The sequence below is a fragment of the Plectropomus leopardus genome, chromosome 2 (assembly GCF_026936395.1).
Source record: "Plectropomus leopardus strain MGB_pleo_1.0 chromosome 2, ASM2693639v1, whole genome shotgun sequence".
Taxonomy (NCBI): domain Eukaryota; kingdom Metazoa; phylum Chordata; class Actinopteri; order Perciformes; family Serranidae; genus Plectropomus; species Plectropomus leopardus.
Genome location: NC_142177.1, coordinates 14,307,529 through 14,333,301, shown reverse-complemented (window position 1 = coordinate 14,333,301; position 25,773 = coordinate 14,307,529). Strand labels below are relative to the sequence as shown.

Below are 25,773 nucleotides of genomic sequence, written 5' to 3'. Positions count from 1 at the left end.
TCAGTGAAAGCCAGTGTTTTTAAGACATGTGCATCATTGACTCAGTAAGACTTTTGCTTCATTACCAGATCATTTATTTAACTTTGCATCTAAACCTTTTGTAAAATGGGATGTAGAGAATAAAAATAAAGCTTTTTTTTGATGACTTAAGTTATCAGATCCTTACATTTAAATGTAATGTAAAATACAGGAGATTGCTTGTGCGTCTGATTGTGTTTGGTGTGTTTGTTACCCAGGAGAGGAGAGGGCCTTGTGTCTCGTGGAAATCAAGAAGGTGAAACAGTCTTTGTCGCAGTCCCATCTCCCAGCTCAGCCCGACCTCAATCCCTTCATCTTTGAGACCGTCAAGGGATGCCACCTCTTCTCCTCTGGGAAGGTGGGTTACTTTGTTGTCACTTGCATGGAGCAAAATCCTTCTAGTTAGACTGTTGTTTAGTCAGAGTTAATGAGCTGAGCATCAATAGCGAAGCAGTGTGCTGTCTGATTGCAGATATTTACTACTGCCCTGATTGCAGTGTTGTTCTTTCTTTACAGATTGATAATGGGACCTGTATCTGTGCTGCTATGCCCAATAAGATTACAATTCTGCGACATAATGAAAGCCTGAACAAGTTCTGCATCAGAAAGGTGAGTGGGGATGAGCATCATTAGGATTTGAGTGATACTAGTAGTGATACTGATACTGCTTATGGATACTTCTATTGGTATTACACTCGATAATTTGTTGCAAAAAATAAAAGAAACTAGACAATAATTACTTTAGAAACAAGTTAAGTTGTTTTAAACCGATGCAAACTGTGTCCTGAGTTAATCACTGCAGACTTATTTTGATAAAAATAAGAGTGACTCAACGAGGTCCATTTTTAGTTTGGCAAGTCCCATCAGCATTGGAACCAGGAAGCTGCACTGAGCAGGGTTCCTTTGGTCATGGAAAACCTGGAAAAGTCATGGAATTTCACAATTACACTTTCCAGGCCTGGAAAAGTCATCAAATTTTTTTAAAATCATTGACAGTGTTTGTACTGTGTAATGAAAATTTGACAGTAATCTCCTGTGAATAACCTTTCACATAATGTAACATGATAGCAAATTTGCTTTCTGTAGCTGTTGACGTAACATGACATCATGTTTTGTTTACCATTATGTAGGTGTCTTCATTTTCTTGTGATGCTACGTCTCTCCCTTCTTCACCAGCTAGCTGGAATCACGTGTGTAGAGTTTCAAACTGATATGATTAAAAAAAACGCTTGGCAAGTGAGGAAAGAAAACTGTATTAAAACGGTATAATGGATCCTTAAAATGTCATGAAAAAATTTGATTATTTTTTTTCCATGAAAATTTGTTGGAACCCTGACAACAAAGCAGCTGCTTTACTGAAGCAGTCAAACATGCTGCACTGCTTCAGATTTATAAAATGTATTTGTGTTAGTACTTTTTGAGGTTGCTGGTGCTACTCCCTTTACATGCAACTAACTTTAAATATATTGCATTTAAATGCATTTTCATCCAGTTTAGTCAAGTGAGTCCACACTTTTTAACATTTTCCCCTGTCAGCAATGACTGGAGAGTACAGAATGTAAACACACAGTTACACGGAGTGGAAAGTATTTGCCTGATGCCAGCAGCATCGTCATCATCAGGGGACAGTTAGGAACTTAAAAATTCCAGTTATGTTAGATAGGGCTGCAACTAAATTATTTTCATTGTCAAATAATTAGTCACTTATTTGGTCAAAGCAAATGGTAAAAAAATGTTGATCAGTGTTTCCCAAAGTCCCCGATGACATCCTCAAATGTCTTGTTTTGTCCACATCGCAAAGATGTTCAGTTTACTGTCATAGAGGAGTGATGAAACCAGAAAATATTTACATTTAAGTAGGTTGAAATTTTTCTTAAGAAATTTTTCAAACTGATTGTTCAATTATCAAATTGGTTAGCAGTTAATTTAATAGTTGACAACTAATCAATTAATTGTTGCAGCTGTAATGTAAGAATTAATAACATTACATGAATACAGATAGCAGTATCTTTTGTCTAGAAGCTTATTAATATTTCAGTCCTGGCCAGCCATAACAGGCACCAATTTAATGTCAGTTCTCAATCCCTTTCCCTAAAGGTGAGTCGTACTTGGTGATGGAAAGGTAAATGAAAACGTCACAGCGGAAAGGCAGTGTTTTGTGGCAAAGTAGATGTTTTGTTTGAAGCAGTAATGAGTTTGAAAAGCTGTTGAATGTTTGTTTGTATTTGCAGGAGATTGAGACATCAGAGCCCTGTAGCTGTATCCACTTCACTGGCTACAGCATCATTATCGGCACCAACAAGTTCTATGAGATTGAGATGAAGCAGTATGTGCTGGAAGGTAGGTCACCCACCGTCACTGTGATTTATTTGTGGTAGGCACCCACGCACAAATTCTGTTTTGGTATCACTTTTTTTTCTTTTTTTGTTTTCCCAGTATTTTCTGTCAACCAGATGGTGTTTTAAGAAATACCAAACAGTTGGGATTTTTTTCGCAACAATGTTTCAGTATTCACACCTGAGCGAGATGACTTGTATGATTTCTTTCTTCAGAGTTCCTGGATAAAAACGACGTGACGCTAGCTTCAGCTGTCTTCGCTGCGTCCTCCCACAGCTTCCCCATTTCCATAATCCAGGTCACAACGGCACCACAGAAAGACGAGTACCTGCTCTGTTTCCATGGTTAGACGTTTATGTCCTATCAGTGTGAACATGTGTGCATTATGTTGTGTCTACAGTTACGCCTGTAAACACATGCACCGGTAAAAAAGCCAAAAACTGAACTTTTTGTGTGAGAAAATTTGTATATATTGTAATAGGAAATTATTTTTTAAATAATGATTATTGTTGTAAACATCTACACATGGGCAGTTTCATATGATAATGTGAATTTATCTTGCAGAGTTTGGTGTGTTTGTGGATGCGTATGGCCGCAGAAGTAGAAGTGAAGATATCAAATGGAGTCGTCTGCCTCTCTCATTCGGTTGGTGTTGATTGAAATTTCCTCCATGTCATCTAACCCTAACCCTAACTGCTAAAATGTACTTTTTTTCATTAATGATTAATGTGTGATTTGAAATATGATTTTAAGTGTTTTCTTTGTGTTCCAGCCTATAGAGAACCCTACCTGTTTGTGACCTACTTCAACTCTCTGGACGTTATTGAAATTCAGGGACACGCAGCTCTGGGGTAAGATTGCCTTCTGCTCCTTTGTTAGTATCAGTGCATCAGTTTCAGTGGTTCCCCCTAGAATTTTTCCACGCCTGGTGGTACACGCCAAAAAAACTGTGAACAGACGTCTGGGATGACTTATTGGCGTGGTTGTCTTTAGTGCAATGGCTCAGGGGATCATATTTACAAAATAGTAGTACATCATGAGCAAAGTGTGCATAATTCACTGCTGCACTTAATCTATCTTGTCTTTAAGAAACATTTCACCTTAGCATAATTCTCCTTTCCCATTTGTTCCCTGGCTAAGTTGAAAAATAAAGTGAATATTTGGGGTTGCGTGTTACACAGTTTTTTCTTTTTGGATGGTGGTACTATGGTCATTTAGTTAACCTATGACCTTGTTTGCCTTTTCCCCTCTGCAGTTATTTAAACCCGCAATCCCCTATTCTGGCAGTAAGTGTAAAATCAACAACGCTGTCGACGCGTGGATATGTCCATTTGTCATAGTCCACCAGAGTTGATTAAGTAAAGCAAAACAATCTGCACGGGATGTTTTATTTTGAAAATTGACAAGATTCACTGCGTGTGTCTGTGACTTCCCCCATGACTGGCTTTGCAGCTTGAAGCAGCGAGCCTCTCCCTCTTTGCGGCTTCAGTCTGTGATTGCTGCGCTAAAACAGTGAATAAATTGTTTTGAGCGTCATGTAGCCGGTGCAAAATGACTCCATTCCCTATCAAAGATTAATCCATGCACTTTGGAAAGTCTAGAGAAGCCACACGATTATATTATTTATCCACAGTTAAGTTGGTAGAACGTAACCGCGAGCAATCTCAGGATGGCAAAGGCATGACCCGCCCTCCTCTGTGTCTGAGTGGTTTGCCTAATATTCTTACTGTCAACCTCACCAAATGTAAACCATTCCTGCTTCAGCTCCCCAACCATAGTCATCGAGCACAGGGGAGATCTGTTTACTTCTAGGCCGAAGTGACTTCAAGGTTAACCCCCTTCACCTTAACCAGCAGCTGGGTAAAACACGTGGGAACTCCACTTGGTCTTGAGAAGCAGCCGCATTTATTAAACTGTGACTTTCACTGCACATTTAATGCTCAACTGACCACTTTTACTGCTAGGTGAAGAGCTGTTTCTCTGCTCTGTTTTGTATTCTCCGCTCTGCTCACATGCTTTTGCTAGACCACTCACACCAAATGCTTACACATACAACCACAGCCCCGTCTCTAAAGGAACCACACCACTCTTATAACACAATCTAACCACCGAAGGCACAGAGTACTAGCTACTCAGTGGCAGAGTAGGGCAGGTCATGACTTCTACCTCCTAAGGGGAAAAATACAGTGTACTCGCCATCCTACGCAAACCTCGCAAATGTTTAGGCCTGGTGGACGGTCTCATTGGCCTGGCGGTGCACCAGGCCTGCAACATTTTAGGGGAAACACTGGTAGTCAAGTGTAGTGTAGGTCATTTTGTCAGGTGCAAATATCTGTCATAATGAACTACTACCTGTATAGATGCTGAGTAGGTCATTCTGTCAGGTAAAAACATCTGTCAGAGTGGACTGCCACCTTTCTAAATGTAGTTGAATGTGGAGTAGGTCATTCTGTTGGACGTTTTGTCTCTCTATTCAAAGCCGTAGGCTAGACGTTATAGCTAAAACATCCACACTTTGACCAAAATTTGAATTGTGGAATGCGTAAGGAACAATTTTGAAAAGCTACAGACTGATTTAAAACCCTTTAAGAAATAAAATAAAATAATAAGAATAATATTTGACCTGCCCTTTCAAGGATACAGTGTCTAATGCTCTTATCTCTTTCCAGGCCTCATTCATATGCACACCTAGATATCCCAAACCCACGCTACCTTGGCCCAGCCATCTCTTCTGGAGCCATCTACCTGGCCTCTTCCTATCAGAACAAACTGCGGGTCATTTGCTGCAAGGGCAACCTGGTCCAGAGCCAAGAGGGTGTAAGTGACCTGCAGCGGAACGGCTCCGGACGCAGGTGAGGACACGATTTATTAAATCTGCTCGAGATCACACTTACTGTCTGCTCTCTCACACTTTAATTAACTAATTTAGACCATTACACTAATCTTTTTTCTGAATACAAGTTTGGTGAAAATTTTATTAACCCACAATGATCTTTAGCTTTCTTTTCACTGTCTTTAAAATCACAGCACATTTTGAGCTGCAACACATCTCCTAAGTTAGATACATACAGTACAATTATAGTCATTAGGATATCCTCAATAATTGTTTTTTTACTAACTGAAATATGTCTAAAGCGCCAAGTCCTGAAAGTTTACATCGAATGTCTTGTTAAATTTCTAACTTTTTAGTGTGTGTGTGTTTGTGTGTGTGATTACATTCTGCTTCTTTGGCGACTGCTTGTTTTGATCACACTTTACATTTGAGAAGTCTGACACTTTTGTTTATGCAAAAAAATGCCTCTCTAGACATTTTTAAACCTTTCTAGTTTTTTCACTAGAATTGAAGGCTTCAAATGATAACCATTCCCAGTCATGATTTCTTTTTACTGTTGACTTCCATTTCCCAGTTTATAGAGTGATATTCTATGTGGAGGACAAATCTAATGTCCCAAATAAATGAATGAAAAACTGTAATTCTCAGATACATTCAAATTAATAAATGAATGAATAAATCAACAGGTGCATCATCATAACTCTGTATTCACTCTGTATCTAATTATCAGTTTGGAACCTCCCATAAAGTTTTGACTGACACCTGCATTATTTACACTTTGATGAATAAATTATGCAGTGCCTTTATTTCTCAGTCGAACGGAATAAAACAGATGATCACTCGGAGCAAAGCCCTGCTAATTGGAAATAATTGCTGAAGGAATAAATCATGCAAGTGAAAATTAAATCTGAAAAAGTTTAATTTTCTCAGTTCACTTGAGCACTTTACTCACAGTATTCATTCATTTATTTTTGGGGGGGGTGAGATTTGGTCCTCCCTGTTATACAGAGATAATAGTGTAGAAGCAGCACATCACACTTTTTTATGTACATGGGTGTTGTTGAAGGGTCAGTGGGACTAGCTGGCACTGCTGGGCACAGGTTGGCATCCACAGGTGGTGACGGTGATTAAGTCATTATTTTTTGAATCTGGTGATGAAGCAGGAGAGTAACACCTCTATTTTGCTCTTTGCAGGAGGAGGAGTTCATTTTTTATCTGTAACAAATGCTGAGATGTCTTTTTAGGTTAAAATTGTTTTTTTTTTACAATGCCTCCTGTCAGAGGTAGAAAGAAAATTGTTGAATAAAGGCTGACTTCTGACTGAAGTAAATTGAATCTCGCTAACAGGCTGAGCTTTTATTCCTCACAATGCTGGTTCTTACAACCGGCTTCACTCTTTAGTTGTGGTTGTCAGGTGCTGACTCTACTCTGTAAGAAAGCTAAATCATCAGATTGGTTCAGTCTTTTGAGCTACAGATTATCAAATGAGCTTGATTGTGAGTCTTTTATTCTCACCCCGTCTGCGCACCTACCCGGCGGTGCCAAGCAAAGCCCCTGATCCAAGACACAGAATACCTTTTCCTTTGACCAACGCCCCCTGCCCGTCTTTGTGCCTCGGTTCCTCCCTAACAGCCCTAACAAGCGTGGGCCTCCTTCCTACAATGAGCACATCTCCAAAAGGCTGGCAGCCAATCCCCTAGCTCACGGAGATCCTGGCACCCCTCACCGCTACAGAGAGGCTCGCACAGAGTTCCGACGGGACAAGTCACCAAGCCGTCCACTGGAGAGAGAGAAGTCTCCTGGCAGGATGCTGGAGAGTCGGATAGTGGGGTCTCCAGGCAGGGCTATGGCTGACCCCCGGTTAGATCGCTCCCCGGGCAGGGCCATGGCAGACCCTCGAATGGACCGCTCTCCTGGCCGTATGATGGATGTCCGGAGGGAGAGGTCCCCCGGACGATTTGAAGAGCGCCAAAGGCTTCATACTGGCTCTGGTCGCACGCCCATTAACCCTGTTAACAAGGTTTGTCGATCATTTTTGCAAATTTTTTACTATTTATCACGCCACAGCTGCTGTATGCAGATGATGCAACATTGTTACTACTCAATTACAGTGATGGTAGCAACACTCGATTTAGCCATAACTGTAGCATTTCTCTAGGGATGACAATGTTAGTCGGTCCAGCACTTTGATTCAGACTAAAATACCTCAGCTTTTTTAAAAAAAAGATTCTTTTCAATCTGTTGGAGATGCATTTTAATAACTTGATGGTGATCCCAGATGCTGTTTGGTGCATCTACTGTAGAGCTGCAATTATCAGTCGATTAATCAATTAATTTAGTAATTTGTTTGTTGTAAACTGAATGGTTTGGAATTTTTGAAGACATCACCTGGGACTCTGGAAAATTTCTTACAGCATGTTTTACGATTTTCTGGCATTTTACTGAAAAAATGATTAAATGAGAAAATAATGTGCAGATTAATCGATGACAGTAACTGTCAAGTGCAGCTTTAATATACTGTATGTTCATGGTGCCCAGAGGAGGAATCCGAGTGATCTTGATAACTACCTTACTTTTCCTCTTGCATCACCAGCCGGTTGACATTTCCGATTTTGAGTAAAATGTCCTGACAACTGTTGGGTGGATTACTGTGAAATTTGCTACAGATATTTGAGGGCCCTGGAGATCAAATTGTTATAACTTTGGTGATATTCTGACTTTATTATACTAATTATATTCTCAACCTCAAGCTTAACCGACATTGTGAATCTGGTATACATTACCTACTTTGCATCAAGTTAACATGGCTGGATACTCTTTGTCTTGTTATATTATTTGGTGTTTTGGTTTATATTTTTAAATAACATATTTGAAGTTATTGTAACAATTTAGCTGGTAGTCTATGCATGTGTGTGTATTAACGTGACTTTGACTTTTTTCACAGGTATGGGACCAATCATCTGTTTGAGAGACAGCAGAGCCGCACATACCCAGCATGGACAGACATCTTTGAAAAGGGAACAGAGGGAGCAGAGAACCAGTGAGAGTGTCACCAATTCATGATGAAACACTGCCACACATGAGTTGACATCTAAGCTTTCAAACCCACAGAGGAAAACAACCGTAGCCGCCAGAACAGAAAGAACGAGAGAAATAAATAGATGTCAGTAGAATCAGGTTATTTTTCTCTATGAACTGACCCGAGACATAAAGGTCAACAAAATGCCATATATATTACCATTTTTGAGCAGGGTTTTTTGCGGTGTATTTGAGCATGTGCTCTGTACTCCAAGAAGGGATTAGTAATTGGATTAGATATCTTTAAAAACAAAATCTGGGATCTGAGTTCTCAATTTTAGCCCTGATGCGGTGGGTTTTGCTAGTTTCAGTTAACTCCACATAGTAGTGACTACAGTACACAAGCACAGCCGTAGCAACTTTATCTCACAAGTCAATGCCTAAATACTTACAAAGTCATTCACTAGTGAAAATGGCAGAGTTTCCCTCAAACTGTAGTTTTAACACATTTGGCTCCTCTCCACACTCTGTCTGTCCACAGTAGCCACAGATCAGGGACGGACAGTGCCGTACATCTAACAGCATTTCTGGCTCCAGCCCTGCGCTGACATGTCAACACACAATCATTATCAGCTAATTACAATCATCCTCTCCTAATCTGTCTTCTGTCCAAACTTTGGTTCGTCACGGTGACAGGAGTTGGCTGGAGCACAAAGAAATTTCAATAGAATTTAAGTGATCAAACCCTTCCTGTAGGGCTGGGTATCGTTTAAAAAATGACCAGTACCGGTGCCGCTTAATGTGATACAGTAGCTAAAGTTAATTAATGTGAACCTCACCTCACTCCACTTCACCACATCACTGACTGTATGGGTTTAAGCTGCTGCGATAATGGGCCAATCACACATCACACTACATCAAAAAATGTTAAGTGTGGTAAAAAACCACACAAATACTTTATATCTGGGTACAAAAAGGACTGAATGCAAGTATCATTCAAGCCCCCAGGAAGACTTTTTCCTGTAGACTAACTTTATGAAAGATTTGTCAGTGGATAAATGTCTTTTAGCGTCATAACCCCCGCAGCATGACTTGTTTCACGATCAGGATTCGATCATTTCAGACTGATAACATTTCAAAGGCCAGAAGAGCCGCACTATAAAATCATTTTATCCCCATTTCAGTTAGCGGAGCAGAAAACCGTAGCCAACTCAAGCTGGCAAAGCCTCTAGTGCACTCTCGGGGAAATGACGTGGATGTTCTGGGTAATTTTAAACCCGGGAAGTCAAACTATTCATGCACCACTGAGCACCTTTCATATGAATGAACAGGGCCATCCTCCAACGCTGTATCCAAGTCTCTGTATACATCCATGGTATCATTTGACAAGAAAATGTTCAATACTACTTGGTACCTGGTTATTTTGGTCAATACCTTAAAGGTATTGAGCAGCGATACCCTGCCCTATATGCCCTCCCTGTAGATCCACACATCACAGGATTGTCCACCTCGGATAGGTCGACACTAAAACTGCACTACCCACAATCCCCAGCAGGACTTTCTAATCCTTCAGAACGCTATCTGACTGTAAATAGACGAGACATAATTTTATATATATTGAGAAGGAATTTCAAGGCTGGATAAGCCATGTCTATTTTTGTTAAAGAAAAAAAGTGATTACGTGTCCTCTTGAATGTCAAATGAGTATTCTTTTAATATGTCCAAACATCCTTTATCAAGTGAGTGATTGTATCTGGATCTAATTCGTGTATGCACTTCCATCGTCAAATGCAAAACCTCAGTGCTGAACTATATGACAGGAGGGGGAAAAAAGATCATGTCTGAAGCTTTCAACATAGTACTTGAGCATTTCTTTTTGTACAATGGCCCTTATATTGTATATAACCCAAAAATGTTCAAGGTGAAGATGAAAATATTTGTTTTTCTCCTGATTCGTGAATGGCATGGATATGTATATCTGAAATGAAACGGAGTGTTGTCTTCTGCTTCTGCGTCATTTGGGTTATATTTTTATTCCATGATTTAACGACGAAGCACGTGAATAACATCTCGTTTCTTTTAACTATTACCTATTTGCACAGTGAGTTCTTATGAGTATAATTATAATTAGAAAATCTTTTTCTTTCATGAAGGCACTCTTGGCAAGTTAAACAGTCCAACCTTAAAAGACACTTAAATCCATCCAAATATATTTTGGCTTTCATTGTCAAAATGTTTATGTTTGACTAATGGCTCATTTATGCTCAACTGTAGATAGGGACAGAGCCTTCTGTCCATACCCTGCATTTATTTCGTCTGTATTTATGCATGTTTTCTGAAAGCTTATGAATGTGGTAGCAAACGGAGCAGTGCCACCGGAAAGCGTGGGGACAGTGTAGCATAATTCAAGTCGGATACAATCGTAGGACACAACGAAGACATTTTAAAAAGGCGCAATGAAACAAATCAGTATTATAGTCAAAAGAATTCTTCGTCCACGTATTGCGACGTATTTAAAGGCCCGATGTGAAATACAATGGAACAAGTAAGTTTTCCTTAGTGTATAGTCACATAAATGAGCCGTTTACATCCACATCCGGAGGAGATTCTCTTCCACGAAGGTCACTATATTTCTACAGTAGCCCAGAATGTATAAAAAAAAACAACCAGGTACATTTGCTTTGTGGAGTAAGAGACCTCTGCGGATAATTCACCTACCGCTAAAAACATCCTGAACAGTAAGCACTTAAGAAATTCTATCTGGGAAAAGTTTCAGCTGGTTGCAATCTGCAATCCTCACCACTAGGTGCCACCAAGTCCCTCTAAATCTTACACACTGCTCCTTTAATGGCCTCACAGACCACAGTCGTCTACAATCCTGCCTCCGTTAAAAGAACGGTTGACCTCCTCCACTGTTGCCATGTTTGCTGTTGTCAGGAGCGTTTGGCTCTGCCCTCTAGTGCCGTCTAGTGGATGTATCTGGGCCAACGTAAAAGACACATGACAAGTGTGTGGGCAGTGATGGTCATATTGTCTGAAATAAATGCATTTATTTTCATAGACAAGGGAGTGTAAATGAGCCTTAAGTTGATTTTATTTCTGTATATCGTAATCTGATCAAAGAAAATAGAATATTTTTGTGCTCTTCATGTATTGTTTTTAAAAAACACACCGGCCACACTTTAACTTGCCCAGTGTGTCTGTTAACTGTAGGGCGCTCAATAGGAAGACGTCTCTTCATCTGTCAGGATCCACTATGGTTCCTTTTAGGTGTAAACTCTTCCTGAATGTATTTAAGCCGAGAAGATAGAACAGATTCATTGGTCACAGACAAAAAGCACCGAAATGCTTCAGATTGCACAAGTTTTCCACTGGTCTATACGGGATACAAAAGGGTTTCCCATCCTGCTTTACTTTATTTTTATATTCTTTTTAATTTCTATTCACATGATCCTGAATCATAATGCCGTAACGCTGGATATGATATTGATGTCTGCTAACAAATGTTTTATTAGCGTTCCCTGTAGAGATTTTGTCACAGAATATTAAATATTATAACCATTGTCTTTCACTTCTACTCTGTCTCCTGTGTTGTGCGTGGTGGTCCTACGAGCAGGTGATACAGGGTTCCCACAGTGGCCTTGAAATATTTCAAGGCTGGGAATTATTTGGAAAATAAATTGAGGCCTTAAATGTTTTTGAAGATAGATGTGAATAGACATGGGTCATTGAAATGGGATTTCTGTATTTTGGTTAAGTGTAGCTCCTCAACGCATAAATAAGTTTCTGTCTCAGTCACTCAACTTACACATTATATTATTTTGTTTTGCTTTGTTAAGACTCAGAAACACTTAACAAGCAGCATCGAAAGCCCACTGTTGCGTTGCCTCACATAGCTAAGTTGTTTGTGTCAATTTGCCTGCGAGTATTGCATGTCCCAACGTCCTGAAATGACATATCGTACAGCTGTAATTGACACAGATAAGCACTACATTTAACTTTTAGGAAAAACAATTGCTGTTTTGTAACATTTCCTTGAAAGTCATCTCTGCAAGATTACCTAATTTCACCATACACAACAAAATTTCATGACTTTTCCAAAACCTTCATTGATTTTTATCAAGTCCATGACTTTTCCAGGCCTGGAAAATGAGATTGTGGATATTTCCAGGTTTTCCATAACCGTGGGAACCCTGCACAAGCAAGGTGCCGGGATGCTGCAGCCAGCCTTAGTCCCTGCTAGTTCTTCGATGTCAGTTTGGTGTCTGGGCATTCACACAGCACAACTGAGAAGTGTTCACACATTCAAGCACATTCTCTTGTTTTAATTGGTTTCGTGTAAGCTCCTGTAAAGCCTCCTCGTTCTCATTCAAAAAAATTCTCAGTGTTGTAACAGTAGTTAACCTTTATCTGTGTCTCAAATGATGCTGCGTAGGATCCCTGAATATGAGGGAATTAGGCCTGGAAAGTCCTTGAAAAGGCATTGAGTTTCATGTTTAAGAAGGTGTGGGAACCCTGGTAATACCCTTTAATTGATTAGTCATTATAAACTGCACACACAGAACTCCTTCCTAATTCAGTAATGTGAGGGAAAAGAAAAGTGGTCATACTTGAGGCTCTTATCTCTTGTGCTTTCTCCTCACCGCTCACTCGAGTCTGCCTGTAAAATGACCATTTGTCCGTGTCCATTGTGGTTGAAGAGGTTAGTCTATTTATAGGTGATCCCAGCGCTCAGCCAATGCGACAATGGCCCGCCATACCAGTCACAGTAACTGCAGCTCGAACCTGAGAAGAGCTGAAGGGGGGGAAACGGTTTCAACAATAGCATCTGCAACAATAACTCTTCTAATTCTGACCTCCTTGTACACACCATGCTGTGAGATGATACCAGTGACATCTGCTGTTCGTTCATCACCAGCATTGTGTTTGACATGCTGGGAGTGGACTGGGAGTCGGGAGGCTCTCAGCGCCTCTCTTTATATAGATCACACGCCTCTCCTCCTCACCCGACTCATTCAGCTCATTCTCACAGACTGTCACTTTTCTTGACCTGGGAGCCACAAGTGACACTGGAGGATGTGTTAATGGTGCAACGGCAAATTGTAAGAACGTGTTCAGTGTCAGCAGAGTCTCACTTGAGTATGTCGCACCTACTGCTACTGACAACGCTGAGCTTAGTTTCATAAGCTCTTTAAAGCCAGTGTAGTGTGCAAAGTAGATACAAGACATCCTTTTGTTGTTGTTTCTTGCTTCACTGGATCTTAAAAACTATTATCTTGCAACCCAAGTACAGTCCATCAGAATTGGATGCAAAAAAAATACTGTCAGATGGAGCTCAATTGAACAGAAAGCCAATCTGTAATGACTGCTTTATTAAGAAGAAGAGGAAATGTGACAAAAAGAACAGGGAATACGTGGATTCAAAAGTCTGTAAAAATCTGGAGAAAACTATGTACAATATGAAAACCTATGAGGACTGGTTAGCTTTCAGGGAGATAGAACAAGACCCAGAATTTAAACCCAACCAAACAGACAAAACATTTTTTGCTGCAAACAGAAAGGCCTAATCTCAGGGCTGAAAACCCAGAAGTGCCACTAACTGCAGTTCCTTTAATGGCCACTGATGAATTAAAACATCTAGTGGTTTCCCTGCAGTAATCCGCTGTATGGACAGAATGGTAGATTCTGGCATTTACCTTTTAAAGAATAAGTGAGGTCACATAAATAGTGTGCACTATGCGTATTCTGCCATACTGTACTATGAAGCATGTGAGAAATGTGACCTAAGTTGGTGGTGACACAGTCCTGACAGGTCTATAAATTATACTTGAGGAGCCTGTGATTTTCACACAATGTCTTGTATGGGATGAAGACAAGAAATGATTTGCACGCACACATGTCACAACCAAGAGCTGAGCATTTTTGGGTGAAAGTGGGTCAGTTCAAGCTTAAAACTCAAGTTGTTGGATACAGGCTTTCACAGCTCCGGTTTTCTAAACTTTAGTAGGTCAAAGATTTTTGAAACTTTGGAATCCAGCTCTTCAGATAGTCGTCTGTTTTATCCTCTGTTAGACTTGTAAAATGTTTTTGCCTGCGAGCTACGTACAAAGTACATCTGTTCACTTGTTTTTAAAGAAATACTTCTCCCACAAAATGATCTTTTGTGTATTAATTACCCATGTTTTGTTTCTCACATGCCTCTGCTGGGAACAAAGTATCCAAAAATATAGAAAATTCTTGATAGATTGCAGTAAAAGGGGTTTGTGTTCATTTTATACCACTCCATCAAAACCAGCTCCAGTTGCATCACATTTCTTAAGCTATATTAAATGCAATAGGAGGGGGCAAACTACTTTTAACAGTGTAGGACTGAACTTGACTTGAGTTTTATCCCCATTTTGAATTGTCATGGTTATGTCTTAAAATACCCAATTTTCAGATCGAGTCAAATCAGATTTCTGAAATGATGTTGGAGAAGGATGGTCTCACCCTGGATTGTAATAGCGGAATTTTTCTTCTCGTAAAAAAAGAAAAAGCAGATTTGATACACATCGAGTTTATATTGTGACTTTCTGTTGTTCAGACGGTCAAGACTGATCTGAGGACAGAGAGCAGTTTAAAGTGATTAAGTGCTTCAACCTTCAGTCTGCTCTTGATATTCTAAACCCGTTATTCCAATCGCTTTGTCCAACGTGTGTGTGTGTGTGTGTGTGTGTGTGTGTGTGTGTGTGTGTGTGTGTGTGTGTGTGTGTGTGTGTGTGTGTGTGTGTGTGTGTGTGTGTGTGTGTGTGTGTAATACTGTATGTGCTGTATGAAGCATCATTTACCTGTCACTTCCTAAAGAGGACATAGTTTATAAATATCATCCAGTAGAGCTGAGGGTTGGGGCTACATAAGAGCACCCACAGTCTCCCCATTGTTCACTGGCATCATTGTTGGTCTGACCTCCCAGCTGCTCAGCCATGGTAAGTTGCTGTGTGTGGGATGCTGTTTAATGGTGTGAGGACAGATCTTTTTTGTTTGTTTTGCATAAAGGATGCTAAATTTATATGGGGCAGATGGGTGCAATAATTTATACTGTATACCTGTATATTTAAATTATTCAAAACTAAAGATACTTCATATTTTTCAACATAAATTCAACATTTTATTTGATGAATGATTATCTTAATCATAAATACCAGGTAGATATGAAAACATATTTGAATGGAAAGTAGCTTACCAATGCCAAAGTTTAATTTTTACCAACTTTTTAACAGATATTGAATGTGTTGTTATGGATGTGATACATTTAATGCATCCTAAATTCTAAACAACATACTTTTCAATGACAAATAATCTCAGTGTTTGATGGGATGTGATGTAATGTAATGTTTATGCACTTGTGTTATGCTCCAAAGCAATCCTCCACCTCTTATAAACACACTTTTCTCTTATTAAGCCATGCATACCCTTATCTTGATGTTGTCTAATGTGTAGCATTGCCATGTCATGTCTCTCTTCTTTGTTTGTGCCAAAAGGCCCCCAAGAAAGCCAAGAAGAGGACAGCAGAGGGAGCCAACTCCAATGTTTTCTCAATGTTTGAGCAGGCTCAGATCCAGGAATTTAAAGAGGTGAAAGCTGCTTGACTGATTTGTTTTTTCTCCACTGATTTACATGTGGCAGGGAACAACATGAGAATCAAAGAAATGGTGTATGAATATGTATGTTAGCTCACCATGATCCAAGTGTGTCTGTCTTTGAAATACACAGCGACACACACAGAGGTTTCTATTTCTTTGTCCTCCTCTGTCTTTCAATTTCCATTGTTCATCGTTGTAGTATGTCCACCTGTCTATTTTCTTGTCCCTGGCTTGGCAGCAGTGAGGCTTGTGGTATGCTGGTATGGCGGTCAGTGGTGCCCAAACATCCAGACTGTGTCATCAGTGATTAGGCTGCAGATAAACTGGTGGGCATGCCCTGGATGCCGGGATAAACCTTAGGAGGGCGGTGCTCATGGGTTATAAATACTAATACTAAATACAGTGCACAACTGTAAATATGGCACACAAAATATTCAAGAGGAGGAAACAGTTAAAAACTGTGTGTGACAGATTTTCTCTTTCTGAGACGTGGGCTGATAGCATGCAGCTGCAATCTGTTTGCACTTTTCAAAGCAGAGAGAACTCACTGACGTGTGTCCTGTACCTTTTCCTGTGACCTCAGGCCTTCACCATCATGGACCAGAACAGAGACGGCTTCATCGACAAGAATGACCTGAGAGACACTTTTGCTGCTCTTGGTATGTTGACATCCCCCATGTTCAGTCCTACAAGATGCTGTGAACTCATTACATTTTATTGCAGATAGCGTAATAATAATAATGATTTTTTTTAAAATAGCACTTTTCAAAAATAAGTTACAAAGTGCCTTACAAAGATATACAAAGAAGAGAAATTACCTGAGAAATAATAAATTAAAGTAGAACTGATGCATCAATAATCATCAGCAGTGCCAGACCTAGCACATTCAATGTCCAATGCAAGCTCGTCCTGGGCCCCCCAGTATTTATTTATTTTATTTTTTTTGTTACAACAACAAGAGCTAATGACAACACACACACATACACACACACACACACACACACACACACATCGTATGTGCAAATTTGTTCTTGTTTTGTACAGCTTTTGCCTTTTCATTTTCTCCACATACACCCCACTTCCCCCACTTTATTTTTTTTTTAATTTTAAAATTAGTGACACAGCTACATAAAATTGAGGAATGAATAATTTCAAAGTAGTTTAGTCCACCCCCTCATTATCCTTTCTTTAACCAAAAAAGAGCAACTTGAGTTTCACAAAAAAGGGAAAGAAAGAAACAAAAGGGAAGGAAAACAAACCGACTTTGTAAAAAAAATCTAAAATTCAAAAGGTGCATGAGAGATGGATCAAGAGAGGAAGGGGAAGGACAAGTGTGGTATGAATTACAAGATAAGAATAAATACAAGTAAAAGTAAAACGTAAAATAATAACTATTCAAGAGAAAGTAATTCTGGAAAAGAAGATTTTGAAATACAGGACATAATCTTTGGGGCGGAATCAGGAGCAACAATGCAAAACCTGGATCAGCTGAATCTGCTCAATCTACACGTGCCGTATGTTCACGCTGAATGTTTGGTGCCACAGGACGTCTCAATGTGAAACAGGAAGAGATTGACGAGATGCTCAAAGAGGCTCCCGGCCCAATCAACTTCACCGTCTTCCTCACCATGTTTGGCGAGAAACTCAAAGGTAAGCATGAGCTATTAAAGATGAAAATGTAATCAAAGTCAAAGATGGCGCCATAGATGGCTGCTGTGTTTCGAGATCCTCCTCTTTATTCATTTTCCTTCAGCACACTCGCACATTCTGCCCGTTCATCTAACTATTGATTTACAGTATATAACTGATGTCATATTCAATTTGTTATATTTTATCCGTTATTTGAATTTGCACCACTTTATATCCTTTATCTAGATTCTTGTTTTGTGTCTACTTGTGTGATGTTTTTATACATTCTTAAATTGCAGTGTTAAAAGGAGTGTGAGACCCAGATGTTTCAGAGGCAGTGAATGCTCTTGCAGTTTTTGTTCACTTGACAAATAAATAACTTTAAACTTTGTCAAACTAAAGTTATGTCATGCAGGTAGAGTATTACTTTAAATGTGTTTCAAGAACTTTCCTTGCCATTTTAATGTATCCAGGTGCTGATCCAGAGGAGACCATCCTCAATGCATTTAAAGTCTTTGACCCTGAAGGGAAAGGTGTGCTGAGGAAGGACTAGTAAGTGACCTAACACACTGTGCTCCTCATGCCACATTCATTTGCAATATGCATATTCATCATGAGGAGTGTTATGTAAGCCTTTTACTCTCAATGTATGACTGCGTCTGAGTCTGACTGCAATCATTCATCCCAGTGCAGCTCTATTACGACCTGTGCATTTCCTGTTAGCGTGACCACAGGCCTCATCATCTCATGCAGTGTCTTTATCTCTTTTCTTCCTGTTCAGTGTGACACAGATGCTAACAACACAAGCAGACCGATTCTCCCCTGAAGAGGTAAATTGCAGCCCTTTTACACTAATTATCATTATTATGTGTAATTGTGTTGCGCGTGTGGGTGAGTCCCCATCAGCACAGAGGGATAAACGTCATCATGACGACCGTCCATATCCACGTCAGAAACATTTTCACACAAAAAAACAACCCCTCAGTGAATCATTATCACGCCTTTTCATGCACACTGAGCTATTGTTTTTGTGAGAGTGCAACAGCTCTGATAAAAGTGGTGGTAAGATCTGTTTTTTCTTGGTTAGATGGAGCAGATGTTCGCTGCCTTCCCCCCAGATGTGGCAGGAAACCTGGACTATAAGAACCTGGTTCACATCATCACCCATGGAGAGGAAAAGGACCAGGAGTAAGCGTTTTTGTCAACGTGTTTATCAAATAGAAAGTCCATCTACTGCCCGTACATGACTTGAAACTAGCCCGCTGCCCTCTGAGATATGGACTGTGGTTTATTTCTGCATCTGTATGTTGGCTGCATTGTCTCTGCTCAGCACTCAGGAGCACCCGAGGATCAAGACAAAAACAGACAACTTACAGTATCAACATAGCGGGCTCCTTGTCTGCTTTATCCACATTATGTTCCCACATTCACCTGAGATCAACTAAATTATTTTTCTGTATCATTTTGTTTACTCAAGCCACTTCTTTTTCATAGAAATGATCCATTTGTTAGGTCTGTGCATGTTCGTCTAATAAAAGTTTTCAAAGACAGAAGCCAGTCTGCTCTCTTATTCTGACTTTTATAACAATTTTATCAAGAGATGAGGGAATAAATAGTATAGAGACGATGCAAATATATTCCTTTGAGTCATATGTTTGTGAGATCATCAGATCACTGTTTGAACCCCAGATAGTCCTTTAATTCCATGTTGGGTAGTGAATGTGTTTAGAATAGTGGTTGGTGGTCTGCTGAGAGATGAATCCAAAATGTGCGTATGGCATCGTTTGTGTGTGCGTGTATGTGTGCGCACGCGCGCAAAGTAAGCTATGTGTATGTGTGCGTGCATTAAAATGTTTGGCTACTGAAACAAAGGGCTTTAGTGAGACAAAGCTCTGCTGTTATTTTAGTGCTGCAATGATGCGAGGAGGGTAACACTATACTGTGGAGTTGGGGCGGCAGGCTCACAATAGGATGCCACCAAATGATCCTCAGTGCCCTCACCTACCCCTCCTGCCAGACATTTGCGGGGTGATGTTGGGGGGGGGGTGAAAATCCCTGGCTGTTGGCAGCTGGAGGGTCCAGGTCAGGGGGTAGCCAGCTTGTCAATCCATGATTAAAGTATTGCCTTCTGGAGAGGAGAGGAGATATGTAGGAAGCGATGAGGGATAAGTGCTTGGATCAACTGGCATTTGAGCTCACATCATGCGCTCTGCTATAACAGTCTCTAGGAACCAACTGTGGCCATTAAGGGAGAGGAATTTGGGCACTTCACCTTTTTACACAGATGAATGGCTGTTATCTTAAAGCTACATTGATCTAAATTTTTAGTAGTAGTAGTGGTTGATATAACACTGTGTAATGCAAAACAAAAGATAACGTGTAGTGATCGAGGGTGTAATTTTGGTTCAAGAAGTTGGGTGGACACAAAAAATGAAGGGGCTCTGTAACTTTAATCCCATTTCCTGTATACATTTCATGATTACAGAAACCAAAACAAATGTAATCAATTTGGTCATCATGCTAAATTCTGCCAAATTAGTGCTAAAAATGATACTTCTCTGTGGCATTTTTTGGAGTATATCAGAGCAAAATCAGCAGGTCGTTTCACATTCTCAGCCAACATCTGAGGGCTGTCCAGGCGTGTATTAAGGATGATTTTTTTTTTACTTTAAACAAAAGAAAGTGTTTGAAAATAGTGACAAACCCACAGGGAACTAGATGGGCATTTAGAGAGCACAGACCTCCACCAAGGTCAAATGCACTATCTCACAATGTTTTTAAAAGTGAAAATATTTTGTATATCTTACCTTGTGATTTGGATCTGCTCCAGAATTGAATGGCCTCATCCTTGGCCTATGCTACACCTTTCCCCCAAGTTCCATGAAAATTGGACTGCTAATATTTCTATGATCCTGATGACAAACAAATCGAACTGAAAGCATGATGTCCTTGGTGGAGGTAACTATCACCCAGCTCTGTTTTGCGATAACAATTTAGCTGCTAACTGTTTGCTAACATAATAGCCATAACAACTTTATCATCTGCTACTATGCTAAATGCTGTTTTCATCTTGTTGTGGGCTTCATCTACCCGCTAATGGCCATAAAAACAAAAAAAACGTATGCAGCTATAACATGGTTGCGCCCAGATGTCAGATGACTTATGCAATAAATAACATAATGAAATAATGTTATTCTGAACGAAGTGACATTACTGTATTCTACCTCCAGTAAAGAACCAGGATATGATGCTGTCATGAGTTGTTTATTGCCATCAGAAGTGTGTAAGAGGTTCTTGTAATGCAGTGACACAAGGAAGGATGTGATGGCACCATTTTCTCTCCAATCAGGCAGACTTGAGCGAGCGTGAACGAGGCCTGCCGCACTCTGTCTCCAGAGCTGCCTCACAGCCTGTAACAAATACATAGTTAATGGATCAACAGGTTTAAATAAAAATGGTTACAGTGCACTCTTTGCTTTTTCTTTAAAGTCTGTCACTGTCAGGTTAAAGGTGTTTCCTACCTGGCAGCAAGTCAGAATTGGCCAAAAGTATGTTCTGTGGAGCCGAATTTGTCTGCTCTTCTTCCACGTTGTTGGCCTGGATCAGCAGGTTATTAATTCTCTCCTCAAGCATACCTGAGGCAGAGAGAAGGCAATAACAGGCGTGCTGAAATGTAAACGATGTGTATTCAGGGCCCAGTTTAAGAGGTTAAGAGTTCACCTACTGATGGAGTTATAGATGTTGTCAGAATTGACGACAGCTTCTTGCATTATCTCGTGTGAAAGGCCACAGATGGCAGTCGTCAGCTGGTCCAGAGTCCTCTGAACCGCAGTGCACTGCTCCTCCAGGGAGTCTGACAGGCAGCTATACTTCTCCAAATCAGTCTACAGCAAAGAAAGACACAGGAGGAGAAAGATGTGTGCAGCTTTAACTGGCTTCTAAGAACAATGTTCATCGAATATTTGTATAAAGTATACAAATATTTATTGAAATTGTATCTTGGACAAATGTTTGTCACTAAGAAAAAATCAGAGCCCTGTTTTCTTTAGATTGTATCATAAGGAATTTTAAAAAAAACAAGAAGGATGTGCTTGTAAGATTTATTCTCATTTACCAAATTTTAAGGTAAGGGGACTGAGCTACTTTCATATGTTACAGCAGTGGTTCCCAGCTGGTGGGTCGCAGGTCTGTCACACAGAGTTTTTATTTGAAGAGCAGTTTCTGTTTATTCTTGCGATATGTTTTATATCTTTGTGTTCTAAACCATGCCATGTTGTTTACATTTTGTCAAATGAAAGTGAATATGTGGTTGGGAAAAGTATAATGAGTGGTTCATGAACTAATCACTGAGGAGAAATCTGGACCCTGTGACTGGACCAGTTAGGAACCACAATGTTTCCGAATACTGTATGTAGTACAGCAGTTACATGATCAATTTAAGGTCCAGTGTGTAGGATTTAGTGGCATCTAGCAGTGAGGTTGCAGAACTGAATCCTCTCCCATGTGCCAAAAGCGAATTTGTGTTTTCTAGTATATCAAAGATATGACCCGCCCCATGTTCATTGCGTTTGTTGGTTGGATTGGCAAGATTTAGACAAGAAGGGATTGGTTAGGGTTTGCAAAATTGCAAATGGGCCAGTCTAGAGCCAGTGTTTGGTTTGTCTGCTCTGGGCTACTGTATAACAACTCTGTATATAAACAGTTCATTCTGAGGTGATGAAAACATTTCTTATGATACAATTCTTATTTTCAGGTGATTATAAACTTACGAAAACATAGTTATGAATATCATATTCCATTTCTACCAATAGATGCCCCTAAATCCTACACACTGGGCCTTTAAATGTTAAAATAAAATCTGTAAGAATGAACAGAGACATCATATTTTTGGATAGGCTATGTGACTAAGATGCAGCTATATATAAACACTACTGAACTCTGGGTGCCAGCAACAGCAACATTTGCAGACAGACAGGTTGCATATCATAGCTGTGAGGTAGAAACCTTTTTTCTCCACTTTTGGTGATTTTCAGGTTTTTATATGAATTCATATATATAACATAAAACTCTTACAAACTGGGATGCATGCAAAAAAATCCCTTCATCAAGCAAACAGTTGATTTTTAGTTCCACATGTTTCTAGATCATAGAGATACAAGGTTTGTACCTGGAAACTTGTTGCTAGGAAACAGCTTGGATCCAGGTTTATATCTTGTGAGCTACATAGCATTACACACTAAGTAATTGTTATTATAAATCTAGTCAGCTACAGACATTAAACACTACAACAGATAACGAACCAGGACTCAGTTATAACATTAACAGTGGTTGAAACTACAAAAAGGTCTATGTACTGCATTATGTGATCAGATCGATCTGACAGTGAGACTCACCTCAAGATCCTTCAACTGGCTGTTTATCTGCTCATCGTGTCCTTTGTTCTCCTCCTCCAGGAAAAGGATGTCACTCTGGAGGAGGAACACGTGCGTATATGTAACACTTACTTTAAGGTTAATCTATGTCTGTGAGTATGGTGACAGATAATACTCATGCCTTCATCTTGTCTGTGCAGTTCTTCAACCTATTTCTTCTGTTTTGTAGCTCATTGATGTAGCCGACCAGAGCAAAATTTTTCTGTTCATCCTCAGTAAACATGGGGACTATCTTCCCCAGGTCTGTTTCTCCGGTGACTTCCACGAGCTTGCGGTGTCCCTGCAGGTACATCTCCAGCTTCTTAACTCCACTCTCATATTGCTGCTGTTTCTCTGTACCAATGAAATGAAGGTCACAGACTATTAACAGGTCGCATTGTTTCTAAAATATGTATGAACTTATCTGCTTGGGGTGACGATGGAAGCCGAGCCTGTTTAAGCTTTGATGCTCTTCTCCAATGTGCAATAATTATACACAGTTTCAGTGAAATATTTTACTTCTCTTCTTGGAGTCCTTATCTCCTTCCAAAGGAATAATTTCCTTCAACTTTGTCTCCATGAAAGTCTGCAGTTTGGCACCATGCGCGATAGCAGTCTTCAGCTGCATCCTTTTCTTGATGAACTCATCTGTCTCCGTCTTAATGCCCTCCCTCACCTCCAGCATTCGGTTCTTGGCCTCTGACCTGTAACACAACGCAAACTAGAGCTCAAGCCTACCACGACATCAGTTCAAGATTTTTTCTCCCAAGTTTTCCACATGCACTCAAACACATGAATTACCTCTGCTTCAAAGCGAGGCTGATCCTCTCCTCCAGTCTCTCCATGACCTTTTGCTGTGCAGCCAACTGTCTATTAAATTTCTCATCGATATCGCAGCACAAGCCTTTCTGCTGCAGCAAGTGAGAAATGTCTTCGCTGTAATCCATATTACTGCATAGCACCTCGGCAATTTTAGTAGTCTCCTACAGAAGATGAGGGAAGAGTTAGTCAGGGAATATTATAGACTTGAACATTTGAATTTTGCATAAAAGTCAGGGTGTTTTATGGGAAAGTATAGACAAGGTTCTTGTTTAGGAACTAAGACTGTGATTAGTTTAATATTTGAGCTTGTAATAAAGGAATGGTTTGACCTTTATGGTGGGAATTAAACCAGTCACCAGAATAAATGTTGATATTGTACATTAAAATGACTAATTGTATGTAAAAAGTGTCAAATGAATCTACCTTGTACCTTTCTACAAACCATAGATATGTAACTTTTGTATGTTATTATGTGGAAACTCTAGGTTTCTACAACCCTGTAGTTAATTTTTTGATTCATTTTGACAGAAAACTATTTGGTTTTGGTTAGTTAGAGATCAAGTTTTGGCCTCAAATGCTCACTTTAGGTGTCATGATCTCAGCTGGAAATCCCACTGGTTTTGTTGTTGATCTCGGATTGTACTTTGCTAATTGTGAGCAGCTGTGGCTCAGAGGTAGAGTGGGTTGTCCTCTAATCGGAAGGTAAGCAGTTCGATCCCTGGCTCCTCCAGGCAACATGTCTAAGTATCCTTGGGCGAGATACTGAACCCCGAATTGCTCCCGATGCCGCATGTGAATAGTTACTGAGTGGCAGGTGGTAACATAAATGGTAGCCTCGGCCACCAGTATGTGTGTGAATGTGTGTGTGAATGATAAATGTGACGTTTAGCGTACAAGCGCTTTGAGTGGTCAGAAGTCTCACCAAGAAAGCAAAAAGTGTTTCCCCCCCAAAAAAGTTATTCCTTTAAGATTCTGATAAATTGGGATGGGACTTGAATGAAGCTGACATTGTGCATCAGTACCTGGTTGAGTTTGTTTTCTAAGATGCGGATGTGTTTCCCTTGTTGTTTCAGGAAGCCACCAGGGATTGTTCGTTTGTCTCTAATCTTGCTCTCTGACACAGTCACCTGGAGCCACACAGGAAAGACGAAACAATACATGGCCTTCAATACACCCTGTAACTCTACAGACAGGGACACCTTTTGTTTTTGTTGGCTGTAGCACACTGGATTTGAAATGAAACACTGACTATGAATTAAGAGTGCTGACTTTGAGCTTTAAGGGTGCTTGAACGGGGAAGGAAACTGCAGCTCTCACAGTCCTCCACAATTTTTGAATAGTGCAGCACTACAATGGGGCTACAACTCCTGCTCTACTATTCCAACACTATTCACCAAATATGTGTGTGAATATGCTCAAATTAAAGTTGAAAGTCAACTCTTTTTCATTTACAATCCAATGTGCTGTTAAAGGCAGCACTATACATATATGACCAAAATGTATCTGATCAAATAGCAATGGTATAATTTCTGCACTTTTAAACATATACTAACACTAGCTACGTGGCTTACTATGTCTGCTATTACTGGTATTACTACTAATGCTCATACTACTAATATGCATATTATATCTAAACAAAAAAAAAGATTAAAAATAACCTCAATGGCAACAGAAATTATGAATTGAGTTCAAACAAGTGAACTGAAACACACACTAAAACAATATATTATGTGTCCATCTCTATCCAGTAATTTACCTCCTTATCCAGAGCAACCAAACGATCCTTCAGCTGGCTGTTGAGCTTCTTGTATCGGTCATTTTCCTGCTGCAGGTTTTTGTATTGCTCCTTTAAAATGTCTGTGGCCATTTTGATCTAAAGACATCACCAGGGGACTCAAAATAATCTTACCAGTAATTTGTTTGGTTATTCTCTACTCTCAACCCTACACACCAGTAGTTTGGCAGATAAAGTTTGGCCATTTCTGAGGATAATGACCTACCTGCCAGGTATGGAGTAAAATCCTCATAAAATCTCACTGAGAGAAGAGATATTTTGTAGGTTGATCTCCAGTTTTCTGTAGTA

The 25,773-nt window shown here is 39.9% G+C and overlaps 3 protein-coding genes across 5 annotated transcripts in view; 2 read left to right on the top strand and 1 right to left on the bottom strand.

Annotated features, from left to right (window-relative positions):
- cita (citron rho-interacting serine/threonine kinase a) overlaps positions 1–11,783 on the top strand; it is a 52,926-nt gene extending 41,143 nt beyond the window's left edge. For all 3 annotated transcript variants that reach the window (XM_088085940.1, XM_088085922.1, XM_088085928.1), the window contains 9 exons: positions 237–376; positions 535–627; positions 2,250–2,358; positions 2,571–2,699; positions 2,920–3,000; positions 3,128–3,206; positions 5,025–5,207; positions 6,821–7,208; positions 8,133–11,783. In XM_088085940.1, coding sequence (XP_087942066.1) covers positions 237–376; positions 535–627; positions 2,250–2,358; positions 2,571–2,699; positions 2,920–3,000; positions 3,128–3,206; positions 5,025–5,207; positions 6,821–7,208; positions 8,133–8,156 — 1,226 coding nt within the window. In that variant the 3' untranslated portion in view covers positions 8,157–11,783. The remainder of the gene's footprint in view (positions 1–236; positions 377–534; positions 628–2,249; positions 2,359–2,570; positions 2,700–2,919; positions 3,001–3,127; positions 3,207–5,024; positions 5,208–6,820; positions 7,209–8,132) is intronic.
- Positions 11,784–15,040: 3,257 nt separating this feature from the next.
- On the top strand, positions 15,041–19,010 carry myl2a (myosin, light chain 2a, regulatory, cardiac, slow). Its single transcript, XM_042495073.2, has 7 exons — positions 15,041–15,171; positions 15,727–15,819; positions 16,412–16,487; positions 17,374–17,478; positions 17,931–18,009; positions 18,239–18,287; positions 18,545–19,010. The coding sequence occupies exons 1-7, from the start codon at positions 15,169–15,171 to the stop codon at positions 18,647–18,649; spliced, it is 510 nt and encodes a 169-aa protein (XP_042351007.1). The 5' UTR covers positions 15,041–15,168; the 3' UTR covers positions 18,650–19,010.
- Positions 19,011–20,712: 1,702 nt separating this feature from the next.
- On the bottom strand, positions 20,713–25,557 carry LOC121949341 (coiled-coil domain-containing protein 63-like). The gene is made up of 9 exons (XM_042495008.2): positions 25,447–25,557; positions 24,713–24,817; positions 23,670–23,851; positions 23,388–23,572; positions 23,011–23,222; positions 22,851–22,925; positions 21,182–21,341; positions 20,979–21,092; positions 20,713–20,867 (listed from the first exon to the last, which is right to left on the bottom strand). Exons 1-9 carry the CDS (start codon positions 25,555–25,557, stop codon positions 20,803–20,805), a joined length of 1,209 nt encoding a protein of 402 aa, XP_042350942.2. The 3' UTR covers positions 20,713–20,802.
- Between the last annotated feature and the right edge of the window lie 216 nt (positions 25,558–25,773).

Excerpts from the sequence above, each read along its gene's own strand:
- myl2a (XM_042495073.2), top strand. Across the intron at positions 17,479-17,930 it reads GTTTGGCGAGAAACTCAAAG|GTGCTGATCCAGAGGAGACC; the intron begins GTAAGCATGAGC and ends TAATGTATCCAG. Across the intron at positions 18,010-18,238 it reads GGTGTGCTGAGGAAGGACTA|TGTGACACAGATGCTAACAA; the intron begins GTAAGTGACCTA and ends CTTCCTGTTCAG.
- LOC121949341 (XM_042495008.2), bottom strand. The coding sequence starts at position 25,557 with ATGGCCACAGACATTTTAAAGGAGCAATACAAAAACCTGCAGCAGGAA. Across the intron at positions 24,818-25,446 it reads TGGTTGCTCTGGATAAGGAG|GTGACTGTGTCAGAGAGCAA; the intron begins GTAAATTACTGG and ends GTGTGGCTCCAG. Across the intron at positions 23,223-23,387 it reads TAAGGACTCCAAGAAGAGAA|AGAAACAGCAGCAATATGAG; the intron begins GTAAAATATTTC and ends TCATTGGTACAG.